General features: G+C 41.0%; 2 protein-coding genes across 6 annotated transcripts in view; one reads left to right on the top strand and one right to left on the bottom strand.

Moving 5' to 3' along the window:
- Window positions 1–7,974, bottom strand: part of CEP290 (centrosomal protein 290kDa) — a 116,263-nt gene extending 108,289 nt beyond the window's left edge. For 2 of the 3 annotated variants that reach the window (XM_014544593.1, XM_014544591.1), the window contains exons 1-6: window positions 7,775–7,974; window positions 7,059–7,188; window positions 6,830–6,907; window positions 5,732–5,801; window positions 5,236–5,282; window positions 328–471 (exon numbers count right to left, since the gene is read on the bottom strand). In XM_014544593.1, the coding sequence (XP_014400079.1) occupies window positions 328–471; window positions 5,236–5,282; window positions 5,732–5,801; window positions 6,830–6,907; window positions 7,059–7,160 (441 nt within the window). In that variant the 5' untranslated portion in view covers window positions 7,161–7,188; window positions 7,775–7,974. Of the gene's footprint in view, window positions 1–327; window positions 472–5,235; window positions 5,283–5,731; window positions 5,802–6,829; window positions 6,908–7,058; window positions 7,189–7,774 lie in introns of those variants that run through there. The other variant, XM_014544592.1, reaches the window with a different exon arrangement.
- A 160-nt stretch (window positions 7,975–8,134) lies between these two features.
- The window catches only part of TMTC3 (transmembrane and tetratricopeptide repeat containing 3), a 63,962-nt gene continuing 46,879 nt past the window's right edge, over window positions 8,135–25,217 (top strand). The window contains exons 1-2 of one of the 3 annotated variants that reach the window (XM_014544595.1): window positions 8,135–8,281; window positions 24,296–24,511. In XM_014544595.1, coding sequence (XP_014400081.1) covers window positions 24,323–24,511 — 189 coding nt within the window. In that variant the 5' untranslated portion in view covers window positions 8,135–8,281; window positions 24,296–24,322. The other 2 variants (XM_014544594.1, XM_005872234.2) reach the window with 2 other exon arrangements.

The raw sequence follows: 25,217 nt of genomic DNA on the forward strand, positions 1-25,217 counted from the left end.
GCCAGGGTCCCAGGTGCCTGCGGGCGGCCTGGGGGAAGCCAGCCCAGGTCCCGGGTGCCTGCCAGCGGCTGGAGGAGAGAAAACTGGGTCCCAGGTGCAGGAGGGAAGCTGGTACCGGAAGCTGGAGGAAGGAAGGCCTGCTCTTGCACGAATTTTCGTGCATTAGGCCTCTAGTTATAATATAAAACCTTAGAGATAAGTTTACATCAATTTTCACATAAAAATACAACCATAAAAACTGATAGTTATCAATAACTATAAAAAGCATAAACAGGTGTTTTTTAGATAACTTAAACAGTTAAGATTCACTGAAAAACTGTGCCTTACTTGTTCATTAACTTTCTTCTCTTTCTCCAACTCCTTTTCCATGTCCTCCAATTCTCTATCTTTTTGTTCCAATTGCTTTTCAAGCTGGTGAATTTCATCACGTAAAAACCGAGTGTCACGTCCACCTGTAGACTGTTGTGCCATCTTAAATAAACCAAAAGTATAAATTAATCCCATATTTAGAGATTAAAATAAATCAACAACAAACAATTATCTTGACTTTAAATGTATATTATAATATTTAAAGTCATATCACTTTAAGAAATACATTTTAAAATTTAGCTTATTTAAGATTTAGTTCATAGGTTGACAACCCTCTAAGCTCTTCCTGAGCCACCCAGACCTATGAAGAACAGACGGTGAATTACTCAGGCTCTGTTATAGCTTCTGAGCCAAACTAAACTGCCAAGGCACAGAAAACAGATGAACTATCTAGATTTCCCCTGAATAGCAGAGCTCTGAAACCAGGCTACAAACCACCAGAACCTTCATCCCAGTCACTGAACCCTGGTGTTAACCTGCCCTTACTCTTTTTTTTTTTTTAATTTTATTTTATTGCCCTAACCGGCTTGGCTCAGTGGATAGAGCGTCAGCCTGCGGACTGAAAGGTCCCAGGTTCGATTCTGATCAAGGGCATGTACCTTGGTTGCAGGCACATCCCCAGTAGGAGGTGTGCAGGAGGCAGCTGATCGATGTTCCTCTCTCATCGATGTTTCTAACCCTCTATCCCTCTCCCCTCCTCTCTGTAAAAAACGAATAAAATATATTAAAAAAAATTTTTTATTTTATTGTTGAAAGTGTTACAAATGTCACCTTTTTTCCCCATTGACCCCCCTCCACCCTGCTCCTGCCCCCTCCCCAGCCCTTCATCAAACTATTGTCTGTCCATGGGTTATGCGTATATGCATATAAATTCTTTGGTTAATCTCTATCCATCCCCCCCACCCCCTTCCCTCTGAAATTCGTCATTTTGTTTCATGCTTTAATGCCTCTGGATTTATTTTGTTCATCAGTTTATTTTGTTCATCAGATTCCACATATAAGTGAGAAAATGTGATACTTGTCTTTTTCTGACTGAACCTGCCCTTAGTATTATATCACAGACTATTTAGACCAGTGTTATCCAATAGGACTTTCTAGGATAGAATGTTCTCTGCACTGTCCAGCATAGGAGCCACTATCCACATGTAACTAACGAGCACTTGAAATGTGGCTAGTGCAACTAAAGAACTGAATGCTTAATTTTAATTACAATGAATTTAATTATTCATTTGATTATCTTTAAAATATTGCAGCAGACTAACTCCATTTCACTTTACATTCCTGTTATTTTGGGTCATGATCCAAAACTTCGAATCCTTTGGTCATCTAATCTGTCTTACATTCATCTCTTCACCAGATTCTGTTACCCTAGCTTAACTAAATTTTCCTCCTATTTCCCATGCTTCAAAAATTTTCCATTGTGCTATTGAAAATCCTCTTCAAGATAAGGTAATATTTTACATCCTCAATCTTTTTTACTGAATCATCCTTTCCAAATCCTTGCCGTAGTTGCAATTGGCTCCTTTAGTATACTAAGTTCCTTTGAAACTCTGTCAATCAGAAAATGCTCATTTACATCCACATATTTCAGGGTCAAGAGGTGATGATTTACTTATGCAACTTCCAAGCTATCATCCCTGCACTATTCTGCAAAACCTCAACACACCCAGCTACAGATCTCTACCTACTCATGATAGAAGCAAACTACCAACTTCCCAATCACTCGCAAAATTCATTGAGAATTTTTGGCACATGGTCATAGTCTTCCATCAAAAGACTCTCTAAGCCAGTGGTTCTCAACCTTCCTAATGCTGTGACCCTTTAATACAGTTCCTCATGTTGTGGTGACCCCCAACCATAAAATTATTTTCGTTGCTACTTCATAACTGTAATTTTGCTACTGTTATGAATCATAATGTAAATATCTGATATGCAGGATATATTTTCATTGTTACAAATTGAACATAATTAAAGCATAGTGATTAATCACAAAAACAATATGTAATTATATATGTGTTCTCTGATGGTCTTAGGAGACCCCTGTGAAAGGGTCGTTCAACCCCCAAAGGGGTCGCGACCCACAGGTTGAGAACCACTGCTCTAAGCAATATTTATATCTGTACTAGAGGCCCGGTGTATGGGATTCATGCACTGGTGGAAGGCGTGGCCTGTGGGGATCTGCCCGCTGTGGAAGTGCTGCTCATCCTGCATTGAGCATCTGCCCTCTGGAGGTCAGTGTGCATCATAGCAACTGGTTGATCGATCATTCTGGTCATTCTGCTGTTCAGTTGCTGGGCTTTTATTAATAGGACTAGAGGCCTGGTGCACAAAAATTTGTGCACTGGCAGGGGGGGTCCCTCAGCATGGCCTGTGCCCTCTCGCAGTCTGGGAGCCCTCAGCGGATGACCACCTGCTGGCTTAGGCCCGCTCCCCGGGAGATTGGGCCTAAGCTGGCAATCAGACATCCCTCTGGCAGCCCGGGAGCCCTTGGGGGATGTCCACTTGCCAGCGGGGAGCAGGCCTAAGCTACAGTCGGACATCCTTAGCGCTGCTGAGGAGGCGGGAGAGGTTCCCACCACCATCGCTGTGCTGGCAGCCGTCAGCCTGGCTTGTGGCTGAGCAGAGCTCCCCCTGTGGGAGCGCACTGACCACCAGGGGGCAGCTCCTGCATTGAGCGTCTGCCCCCTGGTGGTCAGTGTGTGCCATAGTGACCAGTCATTCCTAATGGTTCTGCTGTTAGGGTCAGTTTGCATTTTACCCTTTTATTATATAGGATAGAGGCCTGGTGCATGGGTGGGGGCCAGCTTGCCCTGAAGGGTGTCCCGGATCAGGGTGGGGGTCCTGCTGGGGTGCCTGGACAGCCTGGGTGAGGGGCTGATGGCTGTTTGCAGCTGGTCACACCCCCTTCAGGGTGGGGGTCCCTACTGGGGGGACTGGCCAGCCTGGGTGAGGTGCTGAGGGCCGTTTTCAGGCTGGCCAAGCCCCCCAGGCGATGGAAGCTCCCAGCCTCTCATTTTCTTCATTTTTTCTTTTTATTCTGAGATTTATTTACCTTCTATAATTGAAACTTTGTAGCCTTGAGTGGAGCTCAGAGCCAGCCAGGGTGGGCAGGAAGCTTGGCTTCCTCCATCACTGGAGCAACCAAGCCTCCTGCTTGCTCCAGCTCCGTGGCTTCCAGCCGCCATCTTGGTTGGGTTAATTTGCATATAGTCGCTCTGATTGGCTGGTGGGCATGGCTTAAGGCGTAGCGAAGGTATGGTCAATTTGCATGTTTGTCTTTTATTAGATTAGATAACTTTCATTCTTGGCCTTCTTTTTTTTTTAACTTGCTTCTAGAATTCATTATTAATTCCCACTCCCACACCCACACCAGGACCTTGTCCAGGCAGGAACTTTCTCTGCTTTATTTCCAGTACTGGAGGCTCGGTGTACGAAATTTGTGCACTGGGGGGTGGGGGTTCCTCAGCCCAGCCTGCCCCCTCTCACAGTCCAGGAGCCCTCAGTAGATGTCCTACAGTCTGGCAGAAGAGGCTCGGAGCAGGCGCCCTGTGTGTGTGTGTGTGTCCGCTGGGGGCCTGCCCCCAGCCACACCGCGGGGGCTTGGAACAGGCGCCCCTCTGTGTTGATCTCTCAGGCTCCTGGCCGCGCCTGTGTGTTGTTCTCTCCCTTGAGCGGCGGCCAGGGCGGGCTGGAAGCCTGGGTCGCCCTTGGTGAGCCAGGCCCCCAGCCACTCCTTGAGCGGCGGCCAGGGCGGGCGGGAAGCTTGGCTTCCTCCATCACCCGGGGCAACCCAAGCCTCCAGCTCCGTAGCCGGCCGCAATCTTTAATGGGTTAATTTGCATACTCGCCCTGATTGGCTGGCAGGTATAGCGGAGTGACACCAATTTGCATGTTTCTCTTTTATTAGTGTAGATATCTGCCTTTGACCTCATGGGACCTTTAATCCCTTGACTCCTCTTCTCCCTAACTTCTCATACCACTCTAATCTTAACTTACTTGCCTATTCAGCTAGGATTTCATAATCATCACTTCAACCACTTTCTTACCAACATCTCCAATAGCTCTATTCTTCTATTCTAACAGCAACGCTCAGGCCATACACTAACACAGAATGAATCAGACTTTATAATTTACTTAGTAAGTATTGAGAGTAGTTGGTATTATCCTAGAAGCAGAATATACAATAGGAAATAAAAAACAAAATTCACTGAGTTAACATATAAAAGAATCAGGATTTGAACTAACATAGTCTTACTCCAGATCTAGTAATCTCTATATTTCCTGCTTTATCTGACTTCCTTAAAACTGGACTGCACATATCCTACTCTTAATTTTAGCAGATGACCTTCTCTGCAAGCTCTCAATTTCCAGGCACAAAACCTACAAACTAAAGGCTTCTGTACACATCCATTCATACTCCCTTCCTCCTTTTAAAATCTAACCCATTTGTATCACATTCCGTCCCACATTCTCAGGAATCTCAATATATTCAGCTCCTTAATAATAAATTTCTTATTTTGACTCTTGCTTGGCTTTCTCAAAAGATGCTTCTATTATACCTTCTGTCACTATTCCTCAAATTTCCACATGCCTCACTCTACCAGTTATTAGTAATCCTTTGTATACCTGTCTAAACCATAGCCTCTATAGGATTATTGAATGTTTTTATTTTGTTCACAATTGAATGCTCAATTCTTAATAGAATTTAAGGTACATAATAGGCCTGTAAAATAAATATTGAACAAATAATTATGAATATAATATAATTCTTGTGATTTTTGCAACCAATAAAAATAAAAATATAAAAACAATTCCAAATAATAAAAGTAACAACAATTATACCCTAGAGAATACAAAAGGACATACCTCCAGTTCACTTTCCAGTCTCATTAATTCAGTTTGGAATTTATTTTCTGTTTAAAATAAATAAATAAATAAATGTTTCAAATGGTCAGATTTATCAAGCTTTTAAATAAATTTCAATAAAATTAATTCTTTTTAAAGATTACATTATGATTGTATATGGTTGTTATGTAAAAGGAAAAAAACTATTTTATACCAGACCCATAAAGTAGGAGTGATTTTTCAAAATAGAATATACAAATTTTATAGACTATATTAAAGCTAATTCTCTATTGCTTAGTGAATAAATGGACTCCACTATCTAACAGCATAAACTTTCTAAAAATTATTGTTGACGCTATTAGAGATGTCTCTTCTTTTCCCTCCCGTTGCCCACCTCCATGCAGCACCCAACCCCACCTCCCTCTGGTCTTCACCACATTGTTGTCTGTGTCCATGGAATTTGCACATGTTCTTTGGCTAATCTCTTAACACCATAAACTTTTCTCAAGGTATTTACCAACTTTTGCTTGTTCTTCTCCAGCTTTATCAATTTCTTCCAAAGCTAGCTCTGCTTCTTGAGCTTTCATCTAAGTATTTAAAAAAAAAAAAAAGGTAACATTAATATGCCTTTAAACTAGAATGTAAGAAATGAAAATGAGAATTTTATTTGCTCTCCCAATACTTAGTGTCTGCAGTGCTTGTCACACAGAGACATTCAATAAATATTTGTTACATGAATACTACATGATTTCCTTCTTAAGGCTATAATTTTTAGATTCTTAACAGTTTAAAACATCTTTGTTTCCTCTTTTTCTCTCAAGTCTTACATCAATTATTGCTAATGTTTCCTTTTGTAATGTTTTCCAATATCTTTTTTTCTCTTTTCTATTTCTTTTTTCAATTCTGTCATTATTCTAGTCCATAATTTTATGTTTAGTCTCCTTCCTTTTGTTATATCCTTCAATTTGTCCTATTAACATATCCACGTTAGCCTTCCTAATGCATATTTTTGTATCTATCAATTGTGGCTCAAAACCCTTTAATGAGTCCTCACTGCTGACAACATAAAATAACAAGGCTGTCAAACTATACAGATACCCACCATATGTTTCCTCTGTAAGCTGCTATAAACTTTTTGCATGTGTCTCCTCAACTGTAAAGAATATACACATTTTCAATTCCCAGTTTTTATTTATGGTAGCCTCCAGCTCCAGAAGCTCCTTAACATTTTCCCACTGCCTTCCACTTACCTAAAACAACATCAGTCTTTGACCTTTATGAGGTCTTCTCACACTTAACTCTCTTCCCCTTCTAACAAATCCCTATAGCAGTCATCTGCATTTTTCACTTCTACCTCAGGATTATGTTAATATAATTAACAGAGGACCTCCCTATGTTATTTTTAAGCGTACCCATTCTGTTTCCCCTACATATTCTTTTAGGAACTTTAGAGCAAAAACTAGCAATGTTTTACACACTAAAATTCTCAATCACATGTGATATCTCATTTTTTAGTGGTGATTTAGGTACTTTCACAAAGATTAACTTATTTAAGAACAGATCATTAAATTTTTCTAATAGTCAAAGCTGTTTTTAAAACCTACTACATACAAACCTTCATTAGTGACTGAGTAATTCTGAAAAGGTGTATCACGTTTTCTTGACTTTGATTTTTTAGCTCATTTACTTCCACCTAAGTAAACAGAAAAGCAACTATTTTATATTTTATAACCCTCAAGCAAAATATAAAAATTCTTCCAGTTAAACCACTCATGACTTCACGGACAACTTAGATTCAGCATAGTTATATGTTTATATCTACGCATTATTTGTCAATTAAGCACCTTGGATAAAGAAACCAATAAATTATCTGCCAATTTTTCTTGACGAGGCAGGTCATCTGGGTCAACTTTTATTATTTCTTTCCAGTTTATATTAGGTGGCATCTTGAATTCTTTAGCAATGCTTTATCGCCTGAAACAAAACAGGTGGATATTAGCATTGTCAAGGTAAACAGCATTACTGTTTTTACAGTAATTTACAATTTTTATAGTTTACGTTATTATAACTCTGGTGTTAGCAAAGAGCTGTGCTATGGCTCCTTAATTGTGTAACAAATATGTGAGTAAAACAGACTTCATCAAAATTACAGCAGTTGGTACAAACCATCAATTATTGTACCGGCTAAATAAACTATGACAACTCTCTTGCTAAAACTAATTTAGGTCAGAACTAAGGTTTTGAGTAACCTTCTCCACGCTCTTTACCACCAAGGCGCGCGAACATCTAATGGTGCCAAGCGCGGGGGTGCTTGGAAGGCTGACCCCTGATTCGGAGGAGCTGGAACTGGAGGGGGCGCGGGGTCGGGGGGAAAGACGTGAGGTGGAGTGCAGAAATAAACGACTGAAAGGAGTGCATCTGGGTCGGAGTAAACAGGGCTGAAGCAAGAAGGCAGACGGATTTCGAAGCAAAGACTACGGGGCGGGGAAGCTGGGCTATTGCACACGGGCCCTGAGGCTTAAAGAACCTGCGTGGGAAGAGGTTCGCTGCTCCTGCTCACCAGGATCCACCCAGCACGCCTGGCAACCAGCGGAGGTTTCTTATCTACCGCATCCACCAAGCCGGGCCCGCAGCTATGCCCGACCGCTCCCCAGCGCGGTTCCAAGCGGACACTGGATCCCGCCAACTGGTTCCCAGCAAGCATTAGCGGCGGCGGCTGCTAGGCGACACCATTCTCCACCCAGCCAAGGCTGGGACAAGGTCCCGGATGCAAAAAGAGCCTACATTTCACGACCGTGGGTGATGCTTTACGTTTAGATCCCCCAGCAGGTTCCCAGGACTCTGCGTTAAGGACGAGGAGAAGGCGTAGGATTAGGACTCCAAATCCCAGGGTGCAGTTCTTCTTGGAGGCTTGTGCATCCTGGGAACTGAAGTATCGGGACAGTGGAGGGAGGCCTTTCCCGGCGTGCAGTGCGAGGCTGCGAGCGAACTGGGGCGGTGGGGATCCACCCGGAGGCGGGAGGCGCAGCCGCGGCTGGGGCGCGTCTGCGCTACTGACCTGGACGAGGTAGACCATGACTGTCCCTTCGGTGGCGGTGGCGTTGCTCGCTGGCCCGCTCTTCCTGAGGTTTCCCTAAGCCACCCCCTGGTGGAACCGCTCGCAGGTATGGGCGGGCGGGCGGTCAGCGGCCGGGGAGGAGTTTAGGGGAGCTGTCCCGGCTTAGGGGAGCTCTTTCCATTGGGGAGGAAGGGCCCGGTGCGAGTCTGAAGAGGTGGGGAGACCCCACCTTCTCCTTAGGCGTTTGCTAGCTGCGGCCCGGGTGCTGCTCTCTGTAGGAAGACTAGGGAGGAAAAAGTTTGAGCCTTTTTTTGGTTTCAGAATCTGTGCAGTGGAGCGAGGGGCGCGCGGTCGAGATCCTCTGGGCGCGAGTGAAGAATTGGCGAGAGGACCCCGCCCCCGCGGACCCGCCGCCTTACCTGCGGCGCCGGGACCTTTGCGCCGGAGGACTTAGCAGGGAGCGCAGGCTGCGGAGGGGAGGCTGGAACTGGTGCGGCCACTGCGGGGGGTGCAGGGGGAAGGGGCCCGGCTCTCACGGTTCCCGTCATTCACCTGGGTACGCAGGTGCCCTTCTCAGAAAGCACCTCTGGTGTTTACAACTCTTATTGGTGCAAGTCTTGCTCTTCCCTCTTCTCTCGGCCATTCTGGAGTATGATACGTTCTCAAGAAGCTACAGCTTTTATAGGGTTCCCAGTACCTACTCATTTGAAATTTCCTCTGGATTATTACAAAAACTCCTCAGACACCTGAATGCCATCCATGATGCCTTCCTTTCCCTTATATTTCAACTCTTAACTGTCATGTTCAAGTCATTACCAACTGTAGTAGATTTTAACATCTAAATATTTCTTAACTTTATTTCCTTCCGTCTCTGTTGTCAGGGCTCTAATATTATATAGCAGTATGTTTTGGAAAAATAAAAATGCTGACCTCTTTTTTACAACTGTAATACTTTAAACAATAAAGATAAAAATTTTTTAAAAGTTGAAAAAAATAGATTTGAACTCTAAAAGGCATTTTCAACTATTTGGACTAGTGTCTTTCATCTATCTTTTTTTTAAAAAGCACTTTTTTTTCCTTACTATAATTGATAATAAATTTTTCTATTACAATAAATGATAGGTTTCTTTACAAAACACATGGTTCAGTAGAAATAGCTTAGTAAAAAATAAAAACAAATAACTTTTGAGAGAGCTGTTTAAAGACATCAGATTTGTCATTTTTCCTAATCCTTTACTGAAATATGTCAAATACTATTCATTATTTTTTTTAAAAAAAACACCTAAAAGCTATGTTCTACATTATATCTGCAGAACTTATAACTGGAAATTTGTAACTTTTGATCAATCTTTTCTATGTGTTCATTTTTTTTTTTTAAGATTCCAAATGTAAGTGAGAGTGTATGATATTTTTCTTTCTCTATCTGACTTTATTTCACTTAATACCCTCAAGGTTCATTCATGCAAATGACAGGATTTTCTTCGTTTTTATGGCTGATTAATATTTCATCGTGTATATACACCACATTTTTTGTATCCATTCATCTCTCCATGGACACTTAGTTTGTTTCCATGACTTGGCTGTTGTAAACAGTCTGCAATAAATATGGGGTTGCAGATATTTCTTCGAGAATGATTTTGTTTCCTTCTGATATCCAGGGTAGAATTAGGGATAATATGGTAGTTTTATGTTTAAATTTTGAGGAACCTCCATACTATTTTCCACAGTGGCTGCATCAGTTTATATTCCCACCAGCAGTGCACAGGGTTCTTGTCTCCACATCCTTGACAATACTTATCTCTTGTTTTTTGATGACAGCCATTCTAACAGGTGTAAGGTGATATCTCATTGTGGTTTTCATTTGCATTTCTCTGATGATTGGTGATGAGCAGCTTTTCATTTACCTGTTGGCCATTTGTGTCTTTGGGAAAAGTTCCTGGGCCCATTTTTAATCTGATTATTTGGGGGGTGGGGGGAGGGGTTTGGTTGTTTGCTATTGAGTTATATGAATGCTTTATACAGATATATATTTGCAAATATTTTCTCCTGTTCCATAGGTTTTGTTTTCATTTTGTTGATGATTACCTTTGCTGTTCAGAAGCTTTTTAGTTTGATCTAGTCCCACTTGTTTATTTTTACTTTGGTTGTCTTTGCTTTTGGTTTTAAATCCAAAAATCCATTGCCAAGAGAGCAATGTCAAGGGGTTACCCCTGTTGTCTTCTAGGATTTTTATTATTTCAGGACTTATGTTCAAGTCTTTAATTCATTTTGAGTTGATTTTTGTGAGTAGTGTAAGGTAGCGGTCCACTTTCATTTTTCTGCCTCTGGTGGCTCTCCAGTTTTCCCAGCATCATTTATTGAAGAGGTTATCCTTTTCTCATTGTATACTCCTGGTTTCTTTGTTTCTGGGCTCTCTATTCTGTTTATTGATCTATGTGCTTGTTTTTATACCAATACCGTACTGATCTGAGTATTACAACTTTGTCATTAAATCTTCATAACAATCCAGTGAAATGGGTGCTTATATTGTTCTCATGTTCCAACTGGACTTGGCGAGGTTAAGTATTCTGCTCAATCAATCTTAAATTATGTGATTGAACACAATCTTTCTGGCTGGAGGACCTGATTGAATCTGCTATACTGCCTCCTCAGGCATGCTGTTAACTAATATTCATAAAGTGCTTGTACTTCAATCTTGCAATTTATAGTAAATATTTCATATTCTAATTATATAACTTTGTTTACTCAAGAAGGTGAATTAAATAATCTTCTTTTCCCAGTAATAAGCCTTTTTTTTTATCCTCACCCGAGGATATTATTTTTATTGACTTTTAGAAAGGAAGGGAGAAAGAAACATCCATCAGTTGCCTCCCATCTGTGCTCAGATCAGTGATTGAACCCTCAATCCAGAATTCAACCAGCAACCCTTTGGTCTACAGGACAATGCTCCAACCAAATGAGAAATTTGGCCAGGGCAAATTAAATACTGTTCATGTTCAGTGTTTTTAAGTCATAATTAAGCAGGGGAAGATAGGTATGAAATGGGATAGTATTTCTTAAGCACATATTAGCACCTTATTTTTCTTGTTTTTTTCATTCATTGTAGCTATTAGGTCCTATTTGTTTTTATTTTTTGTATTGATTTTTAGAGAGAGAGGAAGGGAGAGGGAGAAACATTGATGTGAGAGCAAAATATCAATCAGCTGCCTCCTGCACCCCCCAACTGGGGATCAACCCTGAAACCTGGGTATGTGCCCTGACTGACAAGCAAAGGTGCAACCTTTCAGTAAACCTGCAAGGGACGACACTCAACCACTGAGACACATGAGCCAGGGCCTTTTTTATTCTTTTACTAGTTTTATTTTGTCTGTATTGTTTTTTTCTACCGTTTATTTCCCTCACCTTGTTGTTCATATTTATATTCCCAACAACTCAAGGTATCTGGTCTAATGGTAAATTTTTGTTGTTCGTTTGTTTTCTTTTTAATAATATGTTTTATTCTCATTTTTTAATAGTGAAAACAGGTTCAGAGAAACTAAATAATTCCCTAATACTTAAGGAAGCTAAGATTGCAACCTAGATCTCAATTGCAGTCCTGACTAAATGCAAAATCTGGCTTAAATTTTATTATTTTACTCATTCTAAAAATAATTTTGAGCTAAAATGAGTTATCTATGGTCTAGGTCAGTGGTCAGCAAACTGCGGCCCCTTGAGTGTGGCTCTTCCACAAAATACCACGTGCGGGCGCGCACGTACAGTGCAATTGAAACTTCGTGGCCACACTCAAGGGGCCAAAGAGCCGCATGTGGCTTTCGAGCCGCAGTTTGCCGACCACTGGTCTAGGTCATAATGCACTATAGTATGTTTGTAACTAACTCAGAATCAAGAAATTTAACTCAAGTTCTAGTTCTGTCACTTTCTATAATTTTGAGGAAAATTGCTAAAACTCACCATTATTTTTTTTAGCATATTTTCTTCATTAGTCAATTTTCACCTTTTCAAGAGAAGAGGTTTATGTGACAATTTTATAAATGGCTTTACTACAGGAACACTTGCCTGGACTTGCCTTCTTTCTTCTCTGTGGTTTTATGAGTAGTTTTATCTGACCAAATTCATTTCACAAGAAAGACTTGCTTTTAGTAATTGCTACCTCTCTTCTCTTTATCAGTCAACCTATGTTCATTCCTTAGATGTTACTTCCATTGCCGTTTTGCTGCCTTATCAAGAAAATGAGTTGTAGCTTTTCCAGCTTCTGAAATAAGGCAAGGCCATGAGCAATTTAGTATCCACTTGTCTATAATAAATGTTTTGTTTTGCCTTGTTGTCATGGAGAGGAATCTATGCAGCAAGCAGGTACTTGTCTTCTCTCAACTTGAGGAGACTGGAAAGATTAGTGGGAATCATCGTGAATGCAGACTTTGCAAACTTAACAGGCCAAGTTTTATGAGCTATAAAATAGTAATAAAATATAGTCGATTATTCCTATTGAAAAAGGTATAATCATGAAATTATTGAACTGAGAAGACTTTCCTTTTCAGGCTAAATTTTCCCAGATCTATATAAAATTTTCCTGCAGGTTAATTTTTTTCTACAGTTAAAATGTTGTATTAGAAAAAGTGAACAATCAGTACAATTTTGTTGAAGGAATTATATTGTTTTGTATGTCTGTAATGTAGCTCATGAGTGGTCTTCATTTGCAGTTGAACTTTTTGCACATATGTCGTGACATCCTGTTTTTGCAAGCAAGCATAAATCAGTCATCCCATCCACTCAGATCATATGCATCTGTGTGAATATGCTTGTGTGCCTAGAAAAAGAACTTAAAGTTCCCTGCCTTAGTCTGTTCATGCTGCTTTTAACACGGTACTCGAGATTAGGTGATTTATAAACAACAGGAATTTATTTCTCACAGTTCTGGAGTCCGGTTAAGTCCAAGATCAAAGCATCAGCAGATTCAGTCAGTGTCTGGTGAAGACCCACTTCCTGATTCATAGAGGGGGGCTTTTCTCTGTGTCCTCTCATGGCAGAAGGGGCAAGGGATCTCTTTTATAAGGACATTCATCACATTTATGAGGGCCCCACCCTCACAATGTAATCACATCCAAAAGGCCCCACCTCCAAATGCCATCATATTGGGCATTGCGTTAGGATTTAACTTGATTTGGGGGGGGACATCAGCATCTAGTTTGTAGCATTCCCACAGCTAACATGTAACAGTAATGTGTTACATTGTTATGGTAATGGCCTGGAGTGAATCATGTCTCCCCCTGTCTATGCCCTTATGTAACACTTCCTCTTTCCCCTAACCTGTACACTTGAAGATAGCTCTTTTGGACAGAACCTAAGATGACTCCACAACTGAGCTTATGACCTGCATAAGAACTAGCTCTCTCTCCCTCCCTTGGAGAATCTTCAAAAAATCTATTATTTTGGCCCATTTATAACCTCTCTCACATTTATTCTGGGTTTACATTGCTTGTTGATGTTTAAAAGTATGAATGCAGTAAGCAGAGACTTGAAAAGAGCTTGCACACTGGGACTTGCCTTCCTGCTCTCCTAAAGTCACCATTTAAGACATTCAGGCTAACCTACTAGATCATACGACCACAAGTAGTAGACTAGCTTTTTAAGCTGAGACCCCCCCCCCTTGCCTTTTAGATATCTGCTGGGGTCCAACCCCAGCAGGTCCAGGGGTCCCCAAAGGTGTGGAAGGAGTCAGCGAAGAAGGGATGACACGGAGACAGCGTTCAGTTGATCAGCATAGCCAGGTTCCTCTAGCGAAGTTCTGTCCAGGATCTCCAGCAAAGTTCTGGCCAAGTTCTGGTCTGGATCTCCAGCCAAGTTCTGTAGCCATGTTCTCTCGTTAGGTTCTCCAGCCAGGTTCTGTCGCCAGGTTCTTTCTAGGTTCTCCAGCCAAGTTCTGTAGCCAGGTTCTGTAGCCATGTTCTCTCGCTAGGTTCTCCATCCAGCTTCTCCAGGTTCTCCTGCCATGTTCTGTCTAGGTTCCCCAGCCAGGTTCTGTGTCCAAGTTCTGTCCAGGATCTTTTGCCATGTTCTCTCACTAGGTCCTGTCTCTAGGTTCTGTCTCTGTTGTCTTGTTACATCTGTATTTATACCAGTTGATTCCAATCCTATCAATCTCTATTCCAAAAGTTAGGGCATTTCTTATCTCCATTCCAGGGAGTAAAGATTATGTAGCTTAAGCGTGATGGTTCGTAGTTAAAGTGATTAACTACCCGCCTGGCACTTAGTTAAGGGGTTTTATCCCCTCCCTAACTTCAGGGGAAAATCCCTACCTGGGGAAACAACCTTTCTCGGAGAGGTGACCTTGGTTAAAACACATAGCGCTAAGGGGAGCAAACATATTAAGAACAGTATGCCATATACGCCAGGTCCCTTGAAAAATATGCTGTGCAGATGTTTCTTCCCTGCAGCGACTGTGTCAAGCAGCAAGGATGGACCGGCTCCCGGCAGATATCCAGTCTTTTTTTTTTAATATATTTTTACTGAATTCAGAAAGGAAGGGAGAGTGAGATAGAAACATCAATGATGAGAGAGAATCATTGATCAGCTGCCTCCTGCACCCCCCACACTGGGGGATCGAGCCCACAACCCAGGCATGTGCCCTGACCGGGAATCGAACTGGTCAATGGTCAGCCACTGAGCCATGCCAGCCAGGCTAGATATCTAGTCTTAATCAAGCAGGATAACCATAGGCAGGAGTGTCCCCAGGCACAACCAGCAGAAGAAATGTGTGGGTGGATACACACACACACACACATTTGTATGTATGTATACATCAAATAAAGACGATGGAGTTACAATATTATGTGTCTCTTAGTCTGAAATTGTAGAGTAGGCTGGCAGGCTAGAAACTCTCCAGGAGGACCTAATGCTATACTCTTGAGGTGGAATTTTTTTCTTAGGGTAGGTAACTTCAGTTTTGCTTTTAAGGTGATTCAGCTGATTAGATGAGGTCTAGCCACATTATGGAGTGTAATCTCCTTTACTTAAATTCATCTTTTTAAAAATTTTTAAAACATTTATTGATTTTAGAGAGAAAAACATCTATTTGCTGTCCACTTATTTATGCATTCATTGGTTGATTCTTCTATGTGCCCTGATCGGATCAAACCCACAACATTGATGTATCTGGATAACACTCCGAGCAACAGAGTTACGCAGCCAGGGCTACTTAAAGTCACCTGGTTGTAGATGTTAACCACATCTACAAAATACCTTCATAGCAACTCCTAGGTTAGTGTTAGAATACTAGTACTACTGTTGCCTAGCCAAGTTCACATATCCAACTAATAAACATTTTTTAATGCTATCCACTCAGTAAACATTATCACCTCATCGTTAAACCCCTATCTATACCAAGTTTATAAAGGGCCAAGATAATGGATTTTTTTTTTTTAAGAGTGAGGAAGGGAGAGGGAGAGAGAAACATTGATGTTCCAGAGAAATAATGATCAGCTGCCTCTTGAACGTACCCCAATTGGGACCAAACCACACCTAGATAAGTGTTCTGACCAGGAATCAAGCTTCAGTGCTTCAGTGCATGGGACGATGCTCCAGCCAACTGAGCCACACTTTCCAGGGCTGATAATGGAATTTTTAAAGATTACCCAAGGTTGCTTAATAAGGAGAAAAAGGGGGAGAGGTAGTTCTAGTGCATGCTTGTGAGCCCAGTTGTGGACTTACCTGAGGTTCTGCCCAAAAAAGCCACCTGTGGAAGTAGAGGTTGGAGGTAGGGGTGGGACCTCAACAAAGAAAAGCTGGATATTGTTATGCCCAGATTTCAGGATCCCCAAGAAACCACACCAGGGAGCCAGCCAGGTCTGATGCAAAAGCATAAGAGTCTTTATTCGAGCTAGCTCGGCTCCCCCACCTTGCCGACACAGCAGCAGGAAGCAGAGAGAGAGAGAACTCTGTGTGGAGAGGGGTTTTATAGGGGGGTTGGAGTAAGGGGAGGAGAAAGGACTGTGGGCCCTGCCGATTGGCCAGGCGCAAGTTGGTGTCTTGTTCCTGGGTGTGGCTAGCAGAGGCTTAGACTTCCGGGAAGAAGCTCCTTGCCAAGCACATGGCCAAGGTAAGATGGAGGGCATAGCCCTTACCCTGGGGCAAGATGGAGGGCGTAGCCCTCGCCCTTTCAGATATCACCAGTTTCTAAGGAGGGAGTAGAGAGCTTCCTTCTAGTGAAGGAAGAAGAAATTGATATAAAGGGAACTTTAGGTGACAGTCACCAATGATGTGGGGTTTTGTCCCAAAGAACCCTTAACCACCTGATAGTCTCATTGTTGGTTAATCAAGTGGTCAAGTAAGCCCTTTTGCTTTTCTTTTTTTTCCTCTCCATTCTGCTTTAACTTTATAGTGTTCAAAAACTATGTTTAACAAGAATGTAAGGTTTATCTCTAGGTTGAAAAAAAAAAGAAAAGAAAAAGGAACCACAATCCCTATTTCATTACAACAGGCTTCTCATTTACAATAAGCCCAAGCCTGGGATAGAGGATAAGCCCCAAAGTTAAATGAAGTTTAGACTTTTGATTATTATGTTGACACTGAGCATTTCAATTACTGAATGAAACTGTTTTACAACTTAAAGTGACTGCATAACTTTTAATTACCTAACTGTATTTAGAAATCATGGTATTCAAGTTTCTTAAAGTAACATTTTTATAACTTTGTGGTTTTTAAGCCTTTAAATTCAGCCTAAAAATATTGTTTGTAAAGTATCATTTTTTAAATAACAGATAACTCCAATTGAAAGAACTAAATTACCTTAATCATTTACATTTAAAACTTGGTTAAGTTGACTTAATTTAAAACTGCATTTGTAATTTTAATATGTTTTTGTATTCAAGGACTTCAGATGCTAGACTTAAGTCAAATGTTCTCAATACTTAAAAAACTTTTATAAAGCTAATATATTGAAATGAAATAAAAACAACAGACAAAAAAGAACAACAAAACAATAATGCCTGTAGATTACATTTAACACTAAAGCAACTCAAATTCTATAAAAATTCCAATACTAAATGTAAACTTGGCTAAGTCCTTTTACTTTTATTTTTTTAAACAATATGTGCTGGAGAGGGAATAAGATCTCAAATGTTCTGGAGAACAACAATTTTGCAGATTTTTATACATTTGAAATTAAAGAGGGAGGAGGGAATGGAAGGAAAATTACTTGGAGGTGAAAATAAGGCGGGATGGGATTACAGGATAGATAATAAAATTATGTCTTTCTTGAGAGTTTAAAAAATGTGTTAACCTGGATGCACAGGAACAATGGAGGGGACTTGCTTAAGGCAAAGGTAAACCTTTTACTAAAAAGTTACATGCCTGGGGCATTACTATCCACCATGACCTACCCAGTTAGGAATTTATGATCAGATCACCTTGTGAAGTTACTTTCCATAGAACCACACTTTTTGTCCACAGATCCCCCTTTTGGTCATAAATCAATCCAAAGGATGCACTGATGTCCAACCTTTTGGTAGATAGTGTGCTCTCACAGCTCCCAGAAGGCTCATTTCTAAGAAGTCTCAGTATCCTCATTGTCTTATTGATTTTTGGGGGATGGGGCAATACTGTAACCCATGAGATTTGAATTGAGGCTGAATTTTCCCCAAATGGGAAGGGCAGGTAAAGGGAAGGCAATCAAGCATTATATATATTCTGGGGTGGGAAACAGTCTGGATTATTTCTATCCTATGAACTGTTGCCTTCTGTGTCATTTTTCTAGTATTATGTAAGCCAGCAATTTTCATTGGTGTGCCACAAGAATTTTTAAAACATGACTATTCAGTCAGGGCACTGACCTCTTGTCCCTTCAATTGTCATAAGAAAAAATGACAACAGCTAATACAACAATAGCCAACCAGTGTGAATGAATCAAAATTATATATATATTTTTTTGTCAGATAGGCAGAAAATATAGTAATATTTTTTGGTGTGCTGCAGAATTTTAGTAATTAGTTTATGTGTGCCATGAAATGAAAAAGGTTGAAAATTGCTGCAGCAGACGAAATCTCCTGGTTGTAAGCTACAGTCTTTGAAGTCTTTGTATCTCCTTTCAGCACACTAAAAAATGAATCAGTCGCTAATTTATCAATTTATTTTAGCCAATTAATAAGTCCTTGATAATAATGCATAAAGTCTCCTCTGAGTAAAATTGGTTCACATGCCCTTTCTTCCAGATGCATAGAGCAACCAGTGACTATTTCATAAGGAGAAAGGCAGTGTTTTCAAGGAGTAGCTCTCAGGTTGAGAAGCACTATAGGGAGACCTTTTGGTCAAGGGAGACTAAAAGCTTCTGAAAATTTAGCTTGTTGGGTTTTAATTGTACCATTTGTAAGACCCACCATTCCAGAGGACTGGGGGTGATAAGCACAATGAAAATGCTGTAGAATAGGCAAAATGTTATAAATCGATTGCATTATTTGCCCAATGAAAGGAGTCCCTCAGTTACTACATAACTCAGAGGGAATTCCCCAACTGGGAATTGGGTCAGATTTGACTAGCAAAAATATATGTTGCCCTGTAACATTCCCTAGTTGAAAGGGAATAGGTTCTAATACAAAAATGAACATTGGGTCCCTGGCCAGGTGGCCCAGTTGGTTAGAGCGTCATCCTTATATGTCAAGGTTGCAGGTTTGATCCGTGACCAGGGTATCCCATCTCTAACACTTCGGTTTTTGACCAAGTTGTTCATAGAAAAAAACTCAGTTTTGGACCTGGCGGCCCTTTCATGCTGATACCTCAGCATGACAAAAAGCATCTCTCCAGCACAAAGAAAGGCGAGAATGCTTTTGTTGCTGGCAAAATCGATTATTTGCACAATTTTAAAACATAAAGAGGCCATCAAGAATGCTAATGTTAAGGATGTGAAAGTGCACACAAAACAGTAATCACAGGCAATTAAAGAGGTAGCAAAATTGTTGATTTGGATAAAGGAAAACAGTTAGCTAGTGACAGCATTTCTGAAGCAGTGATATGTGAAAAAGCAAAGACGCTACATGTGGACTTCCTGAAAGTTACCCCTGGAACCAGGGCTGAAAGTGATTCTGTTATTGGAGAATTGCTTGGGTGGAATTTCTGTTGCTAGTGGGAGTGGAGTTCTTATGATATCTTGAGAAAAAGAATTTTCTAAGAATCTCAGGAAGAATGAGTGATTTTTATTTGTGTGTAATTTTATCTCTCGGTTTCCAAAGTCCTATTTCCCTTAAACTAGTCCTGGAAAAGGTGCAGCTGGGGGCTTCAGCAGAGCTAGAAGCAAAGCCAGTGTCCAAAGTTTCTGTTCCATGGTGGAGTTGAGTCCAGCACAGCATCAGGCTGACTTTAGTCCATGTGTGCAACAAGTGAACCAGGAACCCAGTGTGCAAGAGAGAGCACTCCCTTTGTTCAGGGGCCTGTGTATCTCAGATTTTGTACCTTTGCGGTGGCCATGCCCATTCTAGACAGTGATTCCCTCCCAGGTGTGTTTGACAGACAAGCACTTTCCCAGGTCACCCAGACCTTAGTGGACATGCATCTGTTTTCCAGTCCCTTCCCCCATGTGGGGAACAGACCAGAATGTTAAACTGCAGCTTCCTGGCATAAATGCCATGCCTATATTATCTGGCCTTCTCTTTACTCCTTTCCTCTTAATTAATCACCAGGTTATTACAACAATATCAATTTGTTTAGGCTAGTAGGGCGTGGTTTGATAAATGTAAGCAAGAGATGTTTATTTATAGATTAAACATTTACTGTATATACTAGTAAGAAAGGTAAAAACAGGGAATCATTGGTGGGTCTGGAATGAATTAATTCATTATATCATTTCTAATGGGGAAAAATGATCCCGTTTTCAAACAAATCACTTCTCAAATTGCCTTCCAGAGCGAATTAAGTTGGAAAGCTGAGGTTCCACTGTATGTGCTTTCTTGAGGATGATTACAGTTTATTTCAAAGATATGTTAACTTAGATGCACAGGAACAATGGACACAGCCTGCTTATAGCAAAGATAATTCTTTTAGTAAAATGCTATATACCTGGGGCATGACTACCCAGTATGACCCTCCCAGTTAGGAATTTATGATCAGTAACCCTGTGAGATTACTTTCCATGGAACTCCTTTTTCATTTACACAATTGTCTTCATTCTTGTGAATTTATAGCCTTTTTTTTCTTTCTTTTTTAATTAACACCTTTAGTGTCATGTTAGCATGTTTGGGAAGGAGCTGAGGCAAACAAATACCTGTTCAGTCTTTAAACAAGCACCATTAACTTTTTTGTGTGATAATAAGTGTGCAAGTACAAGTCTGTACCATTTAGAGATGGTAAATCACTTAGGGATTCAATAGAAGCCCTACAGAGCTCTCTCTCAGGAGCATGCCTGATGCCTACACCTTGCCCTTCCCCTTCTCCTTCCCCCAAGGCATATTACCTTTGCCCTTCTCACTCCTAAGCTCCCAGAGCACCTTCTTTTGCCTCTAACTTGTTTCCTGAGCCTAAGTAGCCCAGCTGGCTCACTTCTACTACCTTTATACCTTTCTGAGTAAACTTTCTCTTATAAGGAAGGAAGGAGGGAAGCCCTTTATTTTCATTGAAAACTATATTTCTTCAAAAGATACAGCTAATTTCCACTCCTGATTTGTTGGATTGGGTTTTTCATTTCTTTAAAAACGTTTTTAAAAAAATAAAAACGTTTTTAAAGAAATGAAAAATGTTTTAATGAAAAGGTTTCATTTCTTTCTAAGGTTTTCTCTCTGGTTCTAAAGATAAATTAATATTTTCCCATAGGCTTTTGTATATCTCTATGTAAATTATCAATGTAAGAAACATCTAAACCTGTAGAGAATTTTTATGAATTTATTTGAGCCACACTGATGACATTGCTGGGAATCAAGATCTCAGATACTCCAAAGCAGCCGTGGGCAAACTACGGCCCCGCGGGCCGGATCCGGACCGTTTGAAATGAATAAAACTAAAAAAAAAAAAAGACCGTACCCTTTTATGTAATGATGTTTACTTTGAATTTATATTAGTTCACACAAACACTCCATCCATGCTTTTGTTCCAGCCCTCCGGTCCAGTTTAAGAACCCATTGTGGCCCTCGAGTCAAAAAGTTTGCCCACCCCTGCTCCAAAGGATGACCGTTTTTCAGTTTCTTTTCTACATTTGTAATTAAGGAGGGAATGTAAGGAAGAAGATTGACATGAAAGTGAAAGAAAGCAAGGTACATGATAGTAAACTATATTATGTGCTCACTTGAGGGTGGTTATGCCTCTGAGGGATCTGAAAAAGGCATTTCAAAGGTGTGTTGACCTAGATGCACAGAAACAATAAGGGTAAGATAAACGTTTTAGGCCTGGAGGTTAATACCCATCATAACTTTCCTAGTTGGGAATTTATGTCAGATCACCCTGTGAGATTACTTTTGATCACTGAACTTGTACATACTCCCTTTTTCATCCCCCAAATCTTACATATGATTTTAAATCTTTGCCTACCCTTTCTACCCTATTCTTTCTCTCTGAGCTAACCAGAACTCTTATACACGTATACCTCAGATCTCAGATCAACTGGCTTCTGTGAGTGATTATTAGTTTCCTATTGCTGCTATAACAAATGACCACAAATGTAGTAGCTTAAAATAACACAAATTTATTATTTTCCAGTTCTATAAATCAAGTTCAGAATAGGTCTCCCTGGACTAAAATTGAGATGTCAATGGGGTTGTGGTCCTTTTAGAAGCTCTAATGACAAATGTGTTTCTTTGTCTTTTTGGCCTCCAGCCAGCCATCATATCAGTCTGACCTCTGCTTTTAGACTCCTTTTAACTCTTCACTTGTAAGGTCTCTTCCCATTGAATTGGTTTACCCAGATAATCCAGAATAATCTCCTTATCTCAGAATCCTCAATTTAAACACACCTGCAAAGTCTCATTTGCCATGTAAGATAACATATTCACAGGATAATGGGATTTGGATATGGACAATTTGGGGAGCCATCCACAAGTGATAACACTAAAATTATATTAATGACACTACTCTGACTGGAAAAGTATATCATCAGCTTGTAAGAATACCTCTCAACCTTATTTTTATCATAGGTGGATTCTTCAGTATCTTCCAGTTCATGTAGTCCTTTCTATTCTAAACCATTCTCTCAATGAATCCTTCCTACGCAATGATTTAATTATATATTATCACATATAAAGTTCATTCTCTAGATTAAAAGTGTTGTAATGGGAAAAAGAAAAGCCATGATTTAGACCTAGGTTATAAACTCATATGCCCCAGAGGCCAGGTAGATAGCATAAATCAATCAAATCAATCTGGGTAAAGAGAATGGAACTGTTGTTAACTGCATAATAGCATTCAAGACACATTTTTTAAAACCTTTTGATCAAACTAAACAGGGCTTCAGGCTACAAGTTTGGACCCCTGATTTAGGTAATAGTTGATCTTTAGATCCATCTAATCTAATAAAAGAGAAACATGCAAATTGACCATACCTCTGCTACACACAAGCCACGCCCACAAGCCAATCAGGAGCGAATATGCAAATTAACCCAACTAAGATGGCAGCAGCCACAGAGCTGGAGCGAGCAGGAGGCTTGTGTTGCCCCCGGCAATGGAGGAAGCCAAGCTTTCCACCTGCCCTGCCGGCCCTGCTGAGCTCCGAAGGCTACAAAGTTTCAATTATAGAAGTCAAATAAATCCCTGATACCTGCTTCCAGCTGCCATGGCCTCTGCTCAAGGAGGGGCTGGGAGCCTGGGTTGCCAAGGGGCAACCCAGGCTTCCAGGACTTGGGCTCCACTCAAGGCTACAAAGTTTCAATTATAGAAGATAAATAAATCCCAGATATTAGCTTCCAGCCCACAGCTGTGGCCAGCCTGAAAACGGCCCTCAGCCCCTCACCCAGGCTGGCCAAACCCCCATGGGGTGAGGGTCCCCACTGGGGGGCTTGACCAGCCTGCAAACAGCTATTAGCTCCTCACCCAGGCTGGCCAGGCACCCCAGTGGGGACCCCCACCCTGAAGAGGGTGTGGCCAGCCTGAAAACAGCCCTCAGCCCCTCACCCAGGCTGGCCAAACCCCCATGGGGTGAGGGTCCCCACTGGGGGGCTTGACCAGCCTGCAAACAGCTATTAGCTCCTCACCCAGGCTGGCCAGGCACCCCAGTGGGGACCCCCACCCTGAAGAGGGTGTGGCCAGCCTGAAAACAGCCCTCAGCCCCTCACCCAGGCTGGCCAAACCCCCATGGGGTGAGGGTCCCCACTGGGGGGCTTGACCAGCCTGCAAACAGCTATTAGCTCCTCACCCAGGCTGGCCAGGCACCCCTTGGTGGGAGCCTCTCCCCCCTCCTCAGCAGCCCTAAGGATGTCCGACTGCAGCTTAGGCCTGCTCCCCGCTGGCAAGTGGACATCCCCCGAGGGCTCCTGGACTGCCAGAGGAATGTCTGACTGCCAGCTTAGACCCGCTCCCCCAGGGAGCGGGCCTAAGCCAGCAGGTGGACATCCTCCGAGGGGGCACAGACTGGGCTGAGGGACCCCCCACCCCCCCCCAGGGCACAAATTTTTGTGCACCAGGCCTCTAGTAAAATAATAAAATAGTAGTACTTCCTACTAGTTTTTAAAAGTTATCATATCTATTTATTTATTTATTTCCCAGGTAACCTGACCTGTGACAATTGATAAGGAGTTCACTATCTAGCTTGCTAGAAAGATAAGTCTAAAGATTACGTGGTGTAATAAAGGACTCTAATAGAGGATTGAAAACACATATAAAGGAGCAATTAATTCTGTCTTACATTAGGAATATAGAGAGGTAATCAGCTAATGCTTTTCTTTTTTTTAGAGATGGATGACATTTAAGCTGAGTTTTGAAGAATGAATTCTCTGAGATAATTAGCATTCAGTCTTCATTTGCTTACTCTCCATCTATTAAAGTTGTACTTATTTGAAAAATAAACACACGTTGCTTATTTCATTTTATCTTTATAATCTCTCTCCCCCCACCCCCCAGATTTTGTGTACAAGTGCTTTGGAAAAGATGGCTGATATTAACCTCAAGGAAATAACCTTAATAGTAGGTGTGGTTACTGCCTGCTATTGGAACAGCCTCTTTTGTGGTTTTGTTTTTGATGATGTGTCAGCAATACTGGATAATAAAGACCTGCATCCATCTACACCTTTAAAAACTTTATTTCAGAATGACTTCTGGGGAACCCCTATGTCTGAGGTAAGTAATTACGTATTATAAGAATCTCAGATTTTAAAATATTTTAGTAGTTTATTACTCCTATTTCTTTTTTATTGATTTCAGAGAGGAAGGGAGAGGGAGAGCTAGAAACAATAATAATGAGAGAATCATCAATTGGCTGCCTCCTGCACACCCCCTTCCAGGGATCGAGCCTGCAACCCAGGCATGTTCCCTGACTGGGAATCGAACTGTGACCTCTTGGTTCATAGGTCACAGATCAACCACTGAGCACACTAGCCAGGCCCTATTTCTTTCTTGACGAGCATTGTCATCATAGCAATTAATAGATTTTTTTTACCCCAAAATTTTAGGCATAGCATGTTTATAAAAAAATGGGTAGGAAATTAAAGATGTGTTTATCTTTTTAAAGCATTACTTGTTTCCTTCCTTGGTTGTGTACCTTAGCTTAGTCTTTTAAAAAATAATGTATGTGTATGAAAAGCAAATGTGTTAGCAAAACAGTAGATGTAATGCAAGTCTGTTTCTTGCTCACTGGCTTTCTTTTTTTTTCTCTCTTGTGAGTGAGGCAAAAGAGATAACTACTTGTGATATATTTATTTAAAAATGCATGCAACTTTAATATAAATTAGACCTTAAGCAAAAATATAGTAAGTACACATATATATTGCCAATTTTTCTGCAGAAAAAAAATTGATTTATTAAAAACATTAAATATCATCTCTCT

The sequence above is a fragment of the Myotis brandtii genome, unplaced genomic scaffold, assembly GCF_000412655.1.
Source record: "Myotis brandtii unplaced genomic scaffold, ASM41265v1 scaffold371, whole genome shotgun sequence".
Classification (NCBI taxonomy): Eukaryota; Metazoa; Chordata; class Mammalia; order Chiroptera; family Vespertilionidae; genus Myotis; species Myotis brandtii.